The sequence below is a fragment of the Eumetopias jubatus genome, unplaced genomic scaffold (genome assembly GCF_037043125.1).
Source record: "Eumetopias jubatus isolate StellerSeaLion01/CBP00866 unplaced genomic scaffold, mEumJub1_p1.0 scaffold_1, whole genome shotgun sequence".
Taxonomy (NCBI): Eukaryota; Metazoa; Chordata; class Mammalia; order Carnivora; family Otariidae; genus Eumetopias; species Eumetopias jubatus.
In genome coordinates this window covers 27,828,332-27,844,475 of record NW_028274807.1, presented here as the reverse complement: position 1 = coordinate 27,844,475, position 16,144 = coordinate 27,828,332, and the positions used below count along the sequence as shown (strand labels likewise).

The 16,144-nt window shown below is 37.1% G+C and overlaps 1 protein-coding gene across 4 annotated transcripts in view; it reads left to right on the top strand.

Annotated features, from left to right (window-relative positions):
- USP25 (ubiquitin specific peptidase 25) overlaps positions 1 to 16,144 on the top strand; it is a 126,500-nt gene that overhangs the window by 62,586 nt on the left and 47,770 nt on the right. For all 4 annotated transcript variants that reach the window (XR_015768425.1, XM_028113855.2, XM_088024217.1 and 1 more), the window contains exons 8-10: positions 1,286 to 1,362; positions 7,997 to 8,070; positions 12,666 to 12,814. Coding sequence is in view for 3 of the 4 variants with exons in the window: in XM_028113855.2 (XP_027969656.1) it covers positions 1,286 to 1,362; positions 7,997 to 8,070; positions 12,666 to 12,814 (300 nt within the window). In the remaining variant the exon portion in view is untranslated. The remainder of the gene's footprint in view (positions 1 to 1,285; positions 1,363 to 7,996; positions 8,071 to 12,665; positions 12,815 to 16,144) is intronic.

Below are 16,144 nucleotides of genomic sequence, written 5' to 3'. Positions count from 1 at the left end.
AGTATAGTATACATGCTTTTGGTATGCCTGTTTTTGTTGGCATGGTAGTTTCCTTAATTACTTAGAACTCTGAACTACATTAACTTTGTTATTGTTGCTTTTATTTTCCAATCTTTGTGTAGATCTCATGTTGAGAGTCCTTACCTTAATTACATCTTCAAAGACCCATATTCTAAATAAGATTACATCCTGAGGTCCCAGGTGGACATATATTTTGGCGGACCACTATTTAACCCACTACAGTTGGTATGGATGTTTATAACTGGAGTTTTGTGCTGAGTTTAGTTGTCTTTAACTGTATGGCTTTGGGACAATTCCTTAAGCTTCTTAGATCCAAGTTTCAACATTTTAAAGGTGAATGGATTGACCCAGCTGCTCTTTAGAAAACTTATAGCTAGAAAAATATATAATAGTAAATTTGTTTAATACTTAGGGCTATTTTGATAAATAAAGGCAGATTGCTTTACACTGATTGATCCGTCTTTGATGAACCCAGTCTTAGTAGGATTGGTTTATTTTTTTCTCCCTAGGTTCTGGATGAACCTATTTTCTGTGTTCCACCTCACATTATTGAAAGAATTATGGTAGCCGATGAATACACCTGCCACTGCCTATTCCTGTTTTTTCATGTTAGGGGAAATAGCACTGAAAGAAGGGATGGCCAAGGGTGATACAGGTGCTAGTTCTGAATGGAGAATTCGTTTGAAGTTCATGAGATGGTGGACTCGATAGTCAGGGAGTCAGTGATTGATTAGACTAAACCTGTCCAGGTTAACATATCTTAGTAAAAATGGATATGGCTTAAAAAGTATGTAAAAGTTGAATTCAGAAAATGAATTGCTGAAAAACATGTCTTCCTTCTAAGAAGCCAGTAACAGTCTATATAATGAAGAGCTCTTTGGTAATGTGGGTCCTTCATTTTATGAAGATTCGTTAGAGAACTCTCTAGTTTTAAAAATCTCATTTGTACGTTAGAATTTATATATATGTGTGTATATATAATATTGCATATATTATTTGTAACATAATAAATTTATTTTTATTTTCCGATAGTGAAACCCAGTCACTGTGATTATCAATATAATGCTTATTTTTCTCAGATACTGATTTTATTCTCTGGTTAGGTTATAAATATTTCTTGTACTTGATCTGAAACATTTCATATGATATTTTTGTGAGGAGTCAGTAATTTTATGTTTGATGTGACTGTAAGTTTTATGTTGCAATATTTAGTATTTTTATTGGTAGGCTCAAATATCAACAAGACTTTTTTTTATTTCCACAGCAAGATGTGAGTGAGTTCACACACAAATTATTAGATTGGTTAGAAGATGCCTTCCAAATGAAAGCTGAAGAAGAGACGTAAGTTACCATGAAATTTAGTGATGGAGTTTTAGGAGATTGATAAATAACACTCATTTTTTTCTCTTTTATGTATCAGTGTCTATGGAGAAATAGAAAACTAGAGATGTATGGGAACCCCAAATGTTACCTGTATTGACAAGTTATTTGAAATTTGTGGCCTAAATTCTGAGTAGCTTTAGATATCTCCTGTAAGATTAGAATCTTGCCAGAAGATCTAAAAAGCAGCCCCTGAAAGGGCTAATCCCACATGCCCAGGTCTTTTCCTTGGATTCAACAGTCTCTTTTTCATGAGGAAGAATGGGTTAGTGGTGGGGCAAGATACCAGGAGTGTTACTTTTGATGAAGTCCTTTCAGATGGAATCAAAATGACAAGGATATGAGGTTCCTCAATATTTTCTAGCTTTTTACTTTCTGTCCATCAGGTTGAACCAATAAGACTTTGGTTATTTAAGAAATCTGCATACTTTTAAGAGTGATACCAACCATTGGTTCCTTTGTGTATCTTTATAAAACATTGGTGGATCATTTACCACTATAGGTTCCGATGTGATCCAGCAAGATGCAGGTAGTAGACCTGCCTCGAAGGTCTGCCTAGAAGACAGGTAGAAATCCAAGGCTGAAAATTCTCTCCCTTCTCTTTTTTCTTATTTTTAAATTACAGCCAGCTTTACTGTTCGGGAAACAACATTATAACAGGTCTGCAGTGAGACTAAATTAAAGTAAAAAATATTCTACTTACACAGTGTTGATAAGAGATACCTCCGAACGTTAATATAGATCTAGACTTCCTCCTTTCATTCTCCAATTCTCAGGTGAAAAGTAGGTTCCTATATTCCCTTGAGTTTTTTTTTTTTTTTTTTTTTTTTTCCTGAGAGAGAGAGTGAGAGTAGGGGGAGGGACAGAGGGAGAGAGAATCTTAAGGCGCCTCCACGCTCAGCGTCAAGAGTCTGACACTTTGCGGCCCCTGGGTGGCTCAGTCGGTTAAGTGTCTGACTCTGGATTTCAGCTCAGGTCATGATCTCAGGATCATGAGATCCAGCTTCTTGTCAGGCTCTGCAGTCAGTGGGAAGGCTGCTTGAGATTCTTACCCTCTGCCCCTCCCCTTGCTCTGTGCTCATGAGTGTTCTCTCTCTCTAAAATAAATAAAATCTTTAAAAAAAAAAAAAGAGATGCTTAACCAACTAAGCTTCCCAGGTGCCCCTTCCCTTAATCTTTAAGGTAAGTCCAAAGAAATTTTATATTTGAAAATCAGATTTTTTTTTTGCCTTTGTGGTTGCAGTCTAACAAAAAATAAAAGTCACTTCTGAGTTTCTAAGTTTGTTCAGTCTCAGCTATAGGCATGCTATTTTTGTGCCTGCATAGAGCGGGGATTCTGTAGCCGGTTCCCTCACTTGGGTGTGTATAGTTCCTTCAGTCCTTCAGATGGTCAGTTTCGTGCACTTGAATTCTAGATTTCGGAGGGTTATTAGGACACACATGATTAACACTGAATGGTCTCTTACCTTTGAAATTTTAGAACTAAAGCAAAACTTCAACCCTTGAGCTCTCAGTCCAACTATATAATATTCCCGGAACTTTGTGCAGTCCAGACTCAAGTTGTTGCCAAAGTCTGTAGCAGAAATTTTAGGATATGCTATAAACAGTAAATCATTGGTTTTAATTCTGCCTGGATGCCTGTCACTGAGGGCCAGTTGCTTGCTGACAATTATATGTGAACTTAAACTAAGTTGGGGGAAATCTCTGAAGAGATTAATTATGATGCTATGTTTACAGTGTTTGAGGAAAAAAAGTTGTAGTTTTGCTAAATTTTGTCTTGGAATGGGGCATTTGAAAGCTGCTTCCTTTCTGGCATGTTTAGAAGTTTATGATGCTGACAGCTCTGGTCCTCAGCTTCTTTCTTGTCCACCACAAGTTTTAGTTGCATTTTCCTTATGAGCTTCTTCAGTTTGTGGCTCTGAGTGCTGCACTGAGTGACTTATCTTTGTGCCACAGTGGTTGTGCTCATTGCCTTTTGCTGTGTAATTGCTTAGGCCTGGGAAACCCTCCTCTTAGGTTAGTTTCTTACTTTTCTTCATGTTAACTTCTCTTTTCATGTTACTTTCATCTGGAAAATCTCCCCATCAGATTGCTGGCATGAATCTGCTGTTGCTGCATATGAAAGCTGAGTCCCAGCATCCAGTGAAGAGACACTCTTTCCTCAGCTTTTGCATATTCTGGGCCTAGAATATATTTCTTTCTGCTGCATTTTTTTCTGGGTGGCATATGCCAATAAAGTTCACATGCATATATGTTTTTTATTCCTTTAGGAAGGTTTGGCTGAATTTTTAAGTTTAACCTTCTTTAGCCTCTATCTCATGCAGAGCCAGCCCTGTTTGATGGATGCCTGTCTTTTCTTCCTGTCTTTTGGGTTGTTTTCTGGCCTTTACATTTGTTTTTCTCTAACTTGCTCCTCTGATATTGTCTTGATAGGCTCCTCATAATGAGAGTTAGTGATTCACTAATGAGAGTTGTCTGCCCTAGTTCCTCTCTAGTACAGCTCATGTCCCTTGCATTTTTCCTTAGAGTGCTCATACCAAAAATTCATTGTGTGTGTTTCCTCAGAGTGTGAACAGTATCTGTATGTATCTTCATCTGTGATAATGGAGTCTTTGAGGTTTTCTCAATAATTCTTTGAATGTTTTACCCTGAAATCCCTAGTTCCTCCTCTCAAATCCAGATTTTCTATAAGCACTTCATTTAATGTATCCTGTCTTCAATACATGACCCCCAATTGCTTTTTATCTGTAGCCTGAGAAGAGTGCCTAAATCCATGTTCCTTCTGAGGGGTCATTTTATGCTGATTTTGGAGATATTGCTTATTATTTATTTACTTGTTAATTTTCTTTGGGTTCTAGTCACCTCTTTGATCTAGTAACTAACAAATTATCTCCCTTTTTTTCTAAAACTCTTTTAAAAGAAGCTAGAACTTTTCCATTCCAGTTCACCTGGAATGTTTATTTGAAATACGTTCTTGTTCATTTCCCCATCATTTTCTGTTTTTTACTCTTTGTGGAGCTAAAACTTTTTTGTTGTTGTTATTGTTGTTTTTAAAGATTTTGTCAGAGAGCGAGCGAGCACAAGGGGGGAGCGGCAGACAGAGGGAGAAGCAGGCTCCCCGCTGAGCAAGGAGCCCGATGTGGGACTCCGTCCCAGGACCCTGAGATCTTGACCTGAGCTGAAGGCAGATGCTTAACCGACTGAGCCACCCAGGCATCCCGCTAACTGTTTTTGAATCTCTGTGCTCTCCCTATATAGAACAGAACTTTCCAGTTGGTGTACCATGGCTAGCCAGGTTATGGATTGTGGAGCTACTGATCCTATTTCTGTGATCATGAGAAAATATCTTTTTTTACCTTAAAGTTCTCTGCATATGATATATATACCAATGGTATCAAAAAGATTGGGAGGCTCTGACCCAAAGCATTCTAGTTTGCTCTATCAGCTACCCTAGACCTTTGCACTCCTTCCCAACCTAATTCCCAAGGGTAGGATGTCCCTGATACAAGTTTTCTGGAGTTATTTCTTTTGGCCTTTGATATTTGTGTCAGTCTGTCTTTACTACTGCTTTCATGTTAATGGTGGGTCTCTCTCTCTCTCTCTCTTTTTTTTAAGGTTTATTTATTTTAGAGAGAGAGTGGGTGCATGTGCGAGTGAGGAGAGGAGCAGAGGGAGAGTGAGAGAATCTCAAGCAGACTCCCCACTGAGCGTGGAGCCCACCGCAGGGCTTGATCTCAGGACCCTGAGGTCATGACCTGAGCCAAACCAAGGGTGGATGCTTAACCGGCTGAGCCACCCAGGCACCCCTGTAGATCATTTCTATTATAGGAGTCTCGTGTCTTTTTAATTGCTCTTCACTTGTATTCCTTATGTGTCTGTTGGCATAACCAGTCTGGGCCCCTGAGATTCACAGTTTAAATGCCAGATGAAGAATAGGACCTCTTAGAGGTTGGAAAGAAGGACAAGGTAAACAATTTCTGGAAGATTCCTACCTGACTCTTTAGGGAATGTCTGTTTACCACAGACCAGTGGAGGGGAAGCTAAAATTCGGGCAGGAAGATTTGAGAAGAGCTTTGGAAAGAAAGTTCGGAATTTGTAGAGCCACTCAACATTCGGTTCCTTCTGGTAAAGTCACCAACCTGTTAAGTCATTGCTCTTTACATGTGTGTGGCAGTAAGGGATGTTGATTTTCTACATTAAAATAAGAGGCCATGGAAAGGAGATTCCCACTAATATTTACATCTAAAGTTTCATAGATTTTTATGTCAAGAGAGACAATCTTTGGATCGTTCCTCTCGCCCATGTCAGTCTCAAGTCCTTTTTACTCGCACAGTATAAGATACATAAGGTATGAAATAAATTTTTCCCATAGAGTTAAAATGCCCAAAGAATAAGTATATGTAGTCGGAGAGGATACATTGATTTTGGAGTCAGATTTGAGTTCACTTTGCAGCTTGATTTCTTACCAGTGGTGTGAATTTGGGCAAGTGACTTAACTTGCCCTACAGCTTTATTATCAGTAAAGCAAGTAATTGTACTACCTGTTATCAGTCAGAGTGGGCTAGATAGTCCAGTGGCAACAACCCCCAAACCTTTTAGGCTTATATCATATTGTTAGATGATGTGTCCAGTGCGTGTGAGCAAGGGGCTCTGCTCATTCTTTCATTCAGGGCCCTCGGTTTACAGACGCTTCCCGTCATCACCACTTCTGGGGTTACCACGTCAATGAAAGTACACTGGCTCTCAAAGTGTCTACCACACATCACTTGTGCTCACATTTTGTTGGACAAAGCAAGTCATGGGGTCTGCCTAACTTGAAAGTGAGTGGGAACACCTTACACCCATTAGGATGGCTACTATCAAAAAACCCCAGAAAATTGCAGGTGTTGGCAAGGATGTGAAGAAATCGGAACCCTTGTGCACTACTGATGGGAATGTGAAACATCATGGTGGCTTCTCAAAAGATTAAAAATGGAATTGCTATTTGAAGGAGGGAGTCTTTTCACAATGTATATGTATATCAGATCATCACATTGTATGCTTTAGACTTTGTCACTTATGCCTCATAAAGCTGAAAACAAGATTAACCATATGATCCAACAAATCCACTGCTGGGGATATACTAAGAATTGATAGGATCTTGAAGAGATATTTGTACATCCATGTTCATAGCAGCATTATTCACAATAGCCAAAGGGTGGAAAGCACCCACTGTCCATGGATGAACAGATAAACAAAATGGGGCATACATACAGTGCAACATCCTTAAAAAAAGAAGGACATTCTGACACATGCTACAACATGGATGCTATGTTGTGAAATAAGCCAGTCACAAAAAGACAAACACTGTATGCCACTTACTTGATGTGTCAGGAGTTGTAAAACTCGAACAGTGGTTGCCAGGGCCTGGGGGGAGGGAGAAATGTGGAGTTGTTCAGTGAGTGTAGAGTTTCAGTTTTACAATATGAGAAGACTCCTGGAGATTGGTTGCACAGCAATATGAATATACTTAACACTACCCACCAAACACTTAAAAATGGGTGGATGGTAAATTTTGTGTTATGTGTATCTTACCACAATTCAAATTTTCAAAATTTAAATAAAATGTGAGTGGAAAAGTACCTCTTAACCACATATCTGGAAGTAGAGGGCCAGAAATCTTTTTGAGTATCACTAACAACTAACATCCTACCTCAGAGTATTGTTGTGAGGAGTAAGTGAAGTGCTTCTCACCAGTTGTTTAAAGGAGTAAATGATGATGCAATGCACTACATTTATAAAAAGACCATGTCCTTACCCCCCTTTTTTTAGCAAATCGGTTTTACTGGTTTAAACACAAAACTCATGAAGATAAATTATGTACACAGTTGTGGATACCACAGAGTTTTATGTAGTAATGCCAAGATAAACTGTTTTCAGACCACAGAGAACAAAACATAAAAAGAAAAGGTTAAAAAATTGTTAACTTCTGTTTGCTTCAAGCGAGAAAAGAAAAAAAAAACATAATGTGTATGTTAAAGAATTTGGAAAATTCACAAATGCCTAATCGTGCCTGTAGCATGAAAAACAGAGTAGCTCCTGAGCTGCTTTGGGTCAAAGCTAGTGTGCTCCTTCATTGGTGGTAGCTGCTATTTTTGAATGGTGTGCACTCTTCTATTTAAATGTGGGAAATGACATGTTAAAGTTTTATAGAAATGTACTCCAAGAGTGGCTTTTCTTTCTTCCTAGCAAGTCCAAATAAGCGTGTATTGTACAGACTAAAAGTATGAGATTGAAATGCACAATGGTAATAGAAAGATCAGGCGCTCCATGAACACAGACTGTGTCAGGTTCTCTTGTAATGTCATTCCGGGCAGCAAATCATTTTAACACTTTAAACAGCCCTTTAAGTTCAGTTACTATTATTATCCTCAGTTGACAGGTGAAAAAATGGAAGGATAAATTTAAGTGCCTTGTCCAAGGTAATGTCAATAGCGCTGAATGAGTGACAACAACATAAATGTTACCATCTTGGCATGTATTGTTGTTCTTTGAATGTCTTATTACTTACAGGTCCAAAAATTATACCACATTTATATTTTTTACCATGCTTTAGGGATGAAGAGAAGCCAAAGAACCCCATGGTAGAGTTGTTCTATGGAAGATTCCTTGCTGTGGGAGTACTTGAAGGTACGTTTACACATGTTTGCTCATTATGACATTTGAAGAGATACTAGCTTTTGTCTTGATAGTGACTCCTTACTTGTTGAATGGTTTTTAATTTTAATTTGATTTACTCTGGCTAGTAGTTCCTGTTGCATTGCTACTACTAATCATTTATAAGAAAACATTTACTTGAGTGAATGAAAAAGAAGGTACAGGGTGTATTATCACATGCTAATTAATAGTTATCCTGATGTTCTTTCCCTGAGAAAATGTGATTCTGTGAATTGTTGGGGTACAGGGAATTAAGGGGGCAGTTGGTTTTGAAAATAACATTGGAGTTGAATACTGGTTTTGGTAGGATGGTTACTGTTTTTGAGGGTTTCAACTCTATGAATGTTGAAAGCTGCATTTAATAATTTAGTATAGTTAAGGTATTAACATTTCTCAGGTGATTATAAAATTCTTTAGGCTCTAGTTTTCAAGAAAGAATCATACTCTTAGCTTTTGAAAAATAATTTAAGAGTGATACTACTCCATCTATCCTAAATGCCTAGTACTTAAAATCTGGGTCTGACCAGATTGTTTTCCTAATAAAGGGAAGGGAACTGACTCATTAAATATACTTCAAATAACAATTAATTACTAAATCCCAAAGCATGAAGTTTTGAAAAAATTTGGAACATTTGAAAAACTTTCCAAATCTTCCGAATGGCCCAGTGCATCAGCTTTTGGAAAGTTAGTCCAAATCACCTGAAGTATAAAATTTGGAAAATTGGTTTTTCTTCAGTATCTTAAGTAATGGATTCCTATGAAGTTTTGTTTGAATATAATTTTATAGTTTGGGATGTAGAAAAAAGCAGATAATAACTCAGGATTTAGTCAGGCATTTAAAATGTTACACTGAAGTGTCTGTACATTTTTTTTTTTTTGCCTCAAATGCTAAATATTCCTTATATAGAATATTTTACATAGGACATTACTTTCCAATTTGGGATGTCCATACTGTGTATACTGATTTTTACTTGAAGTAGAACAATGTATTTGAAGCAATACAGTAGCTCTAATCAGGTGATGACTGTGCACTATTTATATCCTTTCTACTTGTGTTACCTTGATTCTTAAAAGTGATTTATTGAAATAATTTGTCAGTCAATCAGTGTTGAAGTCCTTGTACTGGATATTAGTTGTTTCAAACTATTGTGCGACATAAGTGTGGTTTTATTTATTTATTTATTTATTTGTAACTTTTTCATTTTTTTAAAATTTTATTGTTATGTTAATCACTATACAGTACATCATTATTTTTTTTTTCAGTACATCATTATTTTTGATGTAGTGTTCCATGAGTCATTGTTTGTGTATAACACCAAGTGCTCCATTTAGTATGTGCCCTCTTACCCATCACCCGGCCAACCCATCCCCCTTCCCCCTTCCCCTCTAGAACCCTCAGTTTGTTTCTCAGTCCATAGTTTCTCAAGGTTCGTCTCTACCTCCGATTTCCCCCCCTTCATTTTTCCTTTCCTGCTATCTTCTTTTTTTTTTTTTTTTTTAACATACAATGTATTATTTGTTTCAGAGGTACAGGTCTGTGATTCAACAGTCTTACACAATTCACAGCGCTCACCATAGCACATACCCTCCCCAATGTCTTATCACGCAGCCACCCCATCCCTCCCACCCCCCGCCGCTCCAGCATCCCTCAGTTTGTTTCCTGAGATTAAGAATTCCTCATATCAGTGAGATCATATGATACTTGTCTTTCTCTGATTGACTTATTTCACTCAGCATAATACCCTCCAGCTCCATCCATGTCGTTGCAAATGGCAAGATCTCATTCCTTTTGATGGCTGCATAATAGTCCAGCGTGGTATATGAACTCTGTGTTTACTTCAGTAAAAATAATTTTCTTTCAAAGTCTTTCTTAATCACGTTTACATATATCTTCCTAATGCTTTCTTTTAGACCAGCAACTCTCAATTGGAGGTGATTTTTGTTTGTTTACTAAAGTGCTCTCATTGCAAAAGTTCCTCAACTTTTCCTGAAATCTAGTCCATTGACCCCTTCATTTTGTTCCTCTTGGCCCTTTTCTTTTCTTCCTTCTTTGCCCATTATGATCATTCTTATACACATCTAACACTCCCCTTCCCCCATTCCCTCTTTGGCTATTCTCTGACCACCACTGAGCTATTCATCTCCTCTCTGTGTACACTGAGTACCTGACTATTACTGGGGAATATTCACTCAAATGGGCTAACTAAATGGATCATGAATTTGTAGTAGATAACAGCTTCACTGGTCCGAATCCTGTAACACTAGTGGCAGTCATACTTGTTTTGTTAAATCACTGTCTTCTATCCCATTTTCTGCAATAATGACTTTTATCTTTTCTACTTCTAATCTAACTTCTCTGGTTCTTCATTTTCTGAGAAAGACCTTCCCACAGATTTTATGGATTTGTCATGAAGCTAATGAAATCTAGCCGTAGATCCTAAGGTCCTGAATCTAATTTTGTGTTTGCAATTTTGTTGTATCATAGTACTTAAAACACAACTTTCTCAAATAGGTGAGCTTCAGGCTCCACAACTTCCATCCGTTCGTACCTCTACCACATTCTTATTTGTCCCTCCAGATAATAATGAATTATTCAGTCTTCTATCAGAAGGCTGTTGTTTATATGTGCTCAGAATCTCATCCCTGCATGCTTTCACTCAGACCCGACTCTCTCCATTATCTTGCTTTTTTCTTGTATCTTCATCTTCGCCCTCTACTGTCTTCCTCAACAGTATTTAGACATGGTCTGGTAATTCACATCTTAAACAAAAAAGAACTCCTTTCACACAGTCTTTTTCAGTTAATCTTATTCAGTTAAGCCACCTTCAGGAGAGGAGTTTGTTTTTACCTGCTAAATCCCCATTATTCAACCCATCCCACTATTGCTTCTGGCCCCAGAACCCTTGTAAAAGGGATCTTTCTAAGGTTATCAATTTCCAACATGGGTTCAAGGCTGCCAGATCCCACTCAGTTCTCATACTGAACTCTTATCAACTATTCATGCTATTTACTCTCTCTTCCTTTTCCTCTTTCCTATATTCTGTCCTTAAAAACACTTCCCTGGCTTCTGTGGCACCATTTTCTCTTGTTTTTTTTTTTTTTTCTTTTCCTGTTTCTGTGGTATTTAAAGCCTCTTCTTTTACCTAGAGGTAGGAGATCCTTGGGCCTCAGCTCATACCCCCTGCCTTTTCCTGTCTGCCAGTTCCCTTGGCAGTCTCATTCACTCCCTTGATTAACTGCTGTCAGTAGCCAGCGATTCTCTCAGTTACAGCTTCAGACCAGAAGATTAATTTTAGTTACAGACTCATATCCAACTCGCTTCTCAACTGGAAATCTCATGGGCCATTCTAAAACAATGATTGCCACTACTACCTTAAAACAAGTGGGAAAAAAATTCTCCTCTTGCTCTTTAGTGGAGTGCCTTTCAAGTCAGTTGTTCATGATGGAAATCGAGTATCATTCTTGATGCATTCCTTACTCTTCTGCCTCCCATCTTGCCAGTGAGCCGGCCACCAGTCAATCATATTTACTCCTTCCTGAATATGTGTATAAATGTCTGTGTAATTTCATCTGCTTTTGTACACTTCTACCATTAACACCATGCTCCACACTGCCTCTATTTCTGGGTGGATTCTATAATAGTCTCCTACCCTCCACCTAACACAGAAGCCGTAAGGATGTTTCACAGACGTGAATCTGGTCCTCTTCTTCCCAGGTTTAACTATTCACAGTGACTTTCTGTTAATCAGAATATACTAAGAAAGAAAAATTCTTAACAAGGGCTTATTATAATACTTGGTAGATTTTGACCCCCTACCTAATTCTTTATTGTCATCTTCCCATTGCTGTCCTAAGTTATAATGTCCTCCCCTTAATTCTTCAAGCAGGCCATGTTCTTTGCATCCTTAAAGTCTCTGTGTATTATTCCTTGGCCAGGAGTTCTCTCCGGCACCCTGACAGTCTGGCCTGGCCAACTCCTCCTCAGCGTTCAAGTCTCAGTGTAAATGTCATTTTGCTATGGAAGTCTTCCCTGTTCTACCCTCCAGCCCTAAAGACTAGGTTAGCTCTCCTTTTTATACCCTCTCACAGCACTGTCTCACCACACATTTTATAACACTTAAAAGGATAAATAATTTTTTGTTCATAATTATATGTACAGTTAATGTACATATAATGTAATGCTTTTCTTCTAAAAGAGGCTGAGAATTTCCTCAGCTCAGGGACCATATATATCTCTTTTGTTCACTGCTATACATATTCTTAGTGTTTAGCATAGTATTCTGTCCTTAGGAGGTATTTTTTGAAAGAATATATATATATATACACACACACAGACACACACACATACATACATGTGATTACTTACATACATAAGGTGTGTAATTGATACATATGGCTGGATGTGAATGTGCATATGTGCATGTATAAACCAACAAGGAAATGACAGTGAGTACCTTGTGGAACATAGAGTGACGGTTTTCAGGTTCAGGAGGTAATTCTTATACACATTTACTTTTAGTGGCTAAAAGGCCATATTGAATAACAGGTAACTTTCCCTTCTCCTATAGGTAAAAAATTCGAAAATACTGAAATGTTTGGTCAGTACCCACTTCAGGTCAATGGATTCAAAGATCTACATGAGTGCCTAGAAGCTGCTATGATTGAAGGAGAAATTGAGTCCTTACATTCAGAGAATTCAGGAAAATCGGGCCAAGAGGTGAGTTTAGCCTCTTCACTATTCCTCTCTCCCTAGGTCTTTCTTAACAGTGTGGTAAAGCACAATTTAGGGCCCTAATGATATAGCTGCCTAATAACTGAGAGAATACTCAGATGATGTGTTTGGATTTAATTATGGTAGTTTAGACATTTGGGAAACTGGCACAAACATGTCTGTAATCTATGTTAAATTCTCACTTAACAATTTAGCTTAAAAATTTCTGTTAAAATCCTCTTTTAGGATACTGTTGAGGCTGTTTAGACTTTTTAGGGAAGGTACCAGTCGCTGTAGCGTGCTAGTCCTGGAAGTAAAAAAGAAAAACACTGAAATTAGGGTGGAATTTTATATAGACATATGTTACTTATATCAAATAGTGTTGGAATTTGTCTAGTTTCCTTTTTTTTTTTTTTTTGTAAAACTGCTGTATAATCGCATGAAGGGCAGATGGAAGAACTTGCTTTTTCAAGAAAGAAACCTTAAAAAATATAAACCTGTTTGTTTCCACTGGTCTCTTGTCTTGCCACCCATCTCTCTCTCTTTATTCATGTTAGCTTCATCTGTATTCCATCCACCCGCACGTATATTCATCCTTATGTGTTACTATAATGGAAGGCAAAGGACAGACCATTTCCTCCAAAATCAGTTCTAATTAAGCAGTTGCTGATAGTTGTTTACTTGTAAGTAAGTTCCATGCATGAGGGTAGGGATCTTCATCTTTGTCATTCTCTATTATATCTCTAGTGGATAGTATGGTGACTGCAAATAGAATTACATAATACATATTTATGCATATTTATTGACTGAATGAATGAAATGTCTCAGTGTTATCAAAAACGTTTCTGAGGACTTTATCCCCAAATGGGGGCTTAATAAATGTTAGGTGATGATATCTCTGTGTTTTTCTAAACAGGGACTGAGTTCTTGTGTCTTTGAAAATAAATTGCTTTTATCTGAATATGTGCTTTTTAAAAAAGATATAATTAACTCTTTCCTGTTGTAACTTCATCCTCATTTCCTTCTCTTCCCTTATACACCCAAACAAAAAAAATAAATTACATTTACTATTTTCTGGCATTTTTTTTTTAAGAGGGGGGAGGGAAGGAAAGAGAAAATATTTGAGGTAGTTTTTCTCTCTACATCATAGATCATCTACATAAGTGATTCTCTGCAGATGCCCAGGCCCTACTTCAAAGCTGTCAAATCTGAATATAGGGTAGGAATGTGGTACATGGGCCCAAGAGCTTCCCCAGTGATTCCCAGATAGACCTCCAATTAAGAATATTTAAATTAAGCTTATTTATTTTACTGATTGGTCTCTAAAGATTGGGACTCTCTCAGCATCCCATAATGGAACAGGAAAGCAGACCCCCTGCCTGAAGTGTGATCTCTTTTCTATTGAACAAAAAGATGGGTTTGGGCAGGAAAAAGAGGGATGGCATTCTCCTTACACTATCAAAGTAGCTTGTAAGTGAAATATACATTGGTTTATTTGTAAATAATCTTTCTTATGTATTCCCAGCTTTTAAAAATGTTTTTCTTATATTGAATCTGAATTTCATTATTTATTTAAAAAAATCTAGTTTGCCCTCCATCTTTGGCTTCATACTCTGAATGCCCATATATATTTTCTGCCTAGGTTTTTACATCCAGCCTAACAGATACAGTGGTTTGTCTCCTCTGAACTCAGCAGTTTGTAAGCAGTCTTAATAAGAGCAAATTCATTTACCTGTATTCCTAATACTAGTTGCCTAGATTTGTAGGACATAATAGTTTCAATAATAATTCAGCCTGGTTTAAGAAACTATCACTGGCTACAGTAGACTATCTTAAAAGTTTTTAGTAGTGTATTTAAATTATCATCTTATTTCATTATGTCCTTCAGGATAACTGTTCTGTTTCTTCTTAAGTATCTATAAACACCAGTGAGTAACATTTTAGGCCTGTTTGTAAATTAACATTGACCCTGATGATAACACCTTTTATCTCTTAAACTATTATTTAGTAAAAGTTACTGATTTTACTTTGATACAGGAAACATCTCTTTTGCTGAAATAGCTCTGGTTAAGTAATTTGGGAAAACCTCTATAGTCTCCTGAATCACTCATGTTAAAATATCCAGTGGCCTATAAGAGTTTAAATTTCTGGAATGCCATACCAAGAGACAACTGAATAAATTAAAAATGATTAAATGTAAGATAACTACTTATAAAATATTTTTCTAAATTACAACTTTGAACTAAATGGTGTGCAATTTATAGATGGATCAAACTTTCTAGGAAACCTGGAGTTTTTTTTTCTTTTTCTTTTATAGAATTTTTTTTGAAAGATTTTATTTATTTGAGAGAGAGAATGAGATAGAGAGAGATGAGAGGGGGGAGGGTCAGAGGGAGAAGCAGATTCCCTGCTGAGCAGGGAGCCTGATGCGGGACTCCATCCAGGGACTCCAGGATCATGACCTGAGCCGAAGGCAGTCGCTTAACCAACTGAGCCACCCAGGTGCCCCGAGATTTTTTTTTTTCTTGATTGCCTGTTGGAGCAAAAAAATTTCAGGTAGTGAATACTACTAGTAATTATTGTACATTTTCTTTTAGACTATCACTATGCACATATAAGTATTTGTATTTGTTCATACTGTCCTGTGACTTGCATTTTTCACTCACCAGTATATCACGAGCATCCTTCCACATCAATATATATGGCTTTACACCATTCTTTTTAAAACCTGCATAGTATCACATAGCCTGTATTTCTAAAATTAAATTTATTTCATTCTTGTGTGAGACAGTGGTTGGACAAAGAATTATTTCAAGGAATGTCTTTCTATAAATACCCTTGAGAACTTAGGAATGAAGGATAGTCAGAAGTGGAATTTTTTGGTCATCAGACCTACTCATTTAAAAATATAAGTACGGCCAAATTTCCCTTCACAAAGTTGTACTAAGTTATAGTCAAAGTGCTAAAAGAAACTTTATGGAACTTTAAAAACTAGAGAAACAGTATCTACATGTACTATATTAGATATATGTAGATGTTATATGGGAAATTTATCTTTTAGAGTAAAAGGGCAAATGGGTGAACCCAATTAAATGACTAAAACGAATTTTCAGGTTAGGATAGGAACTGTTTGCTTCTTGTGTTTGATTTATATCCTGGTTTTGTTTGATGTTCTGTGGCAATTTGAAATGGTAGGTCTGAATTTTCTGTCCCCTGCTTCCTGCATTCATGTAGTCTCACAAAAGCAAAGTATTTAAAACATATTAATAAAAAATCAGCTGTTGCAACTCATAAAGATGATTAATTCTCTCTGGAAAATATTTCTGCTAAGTTAGA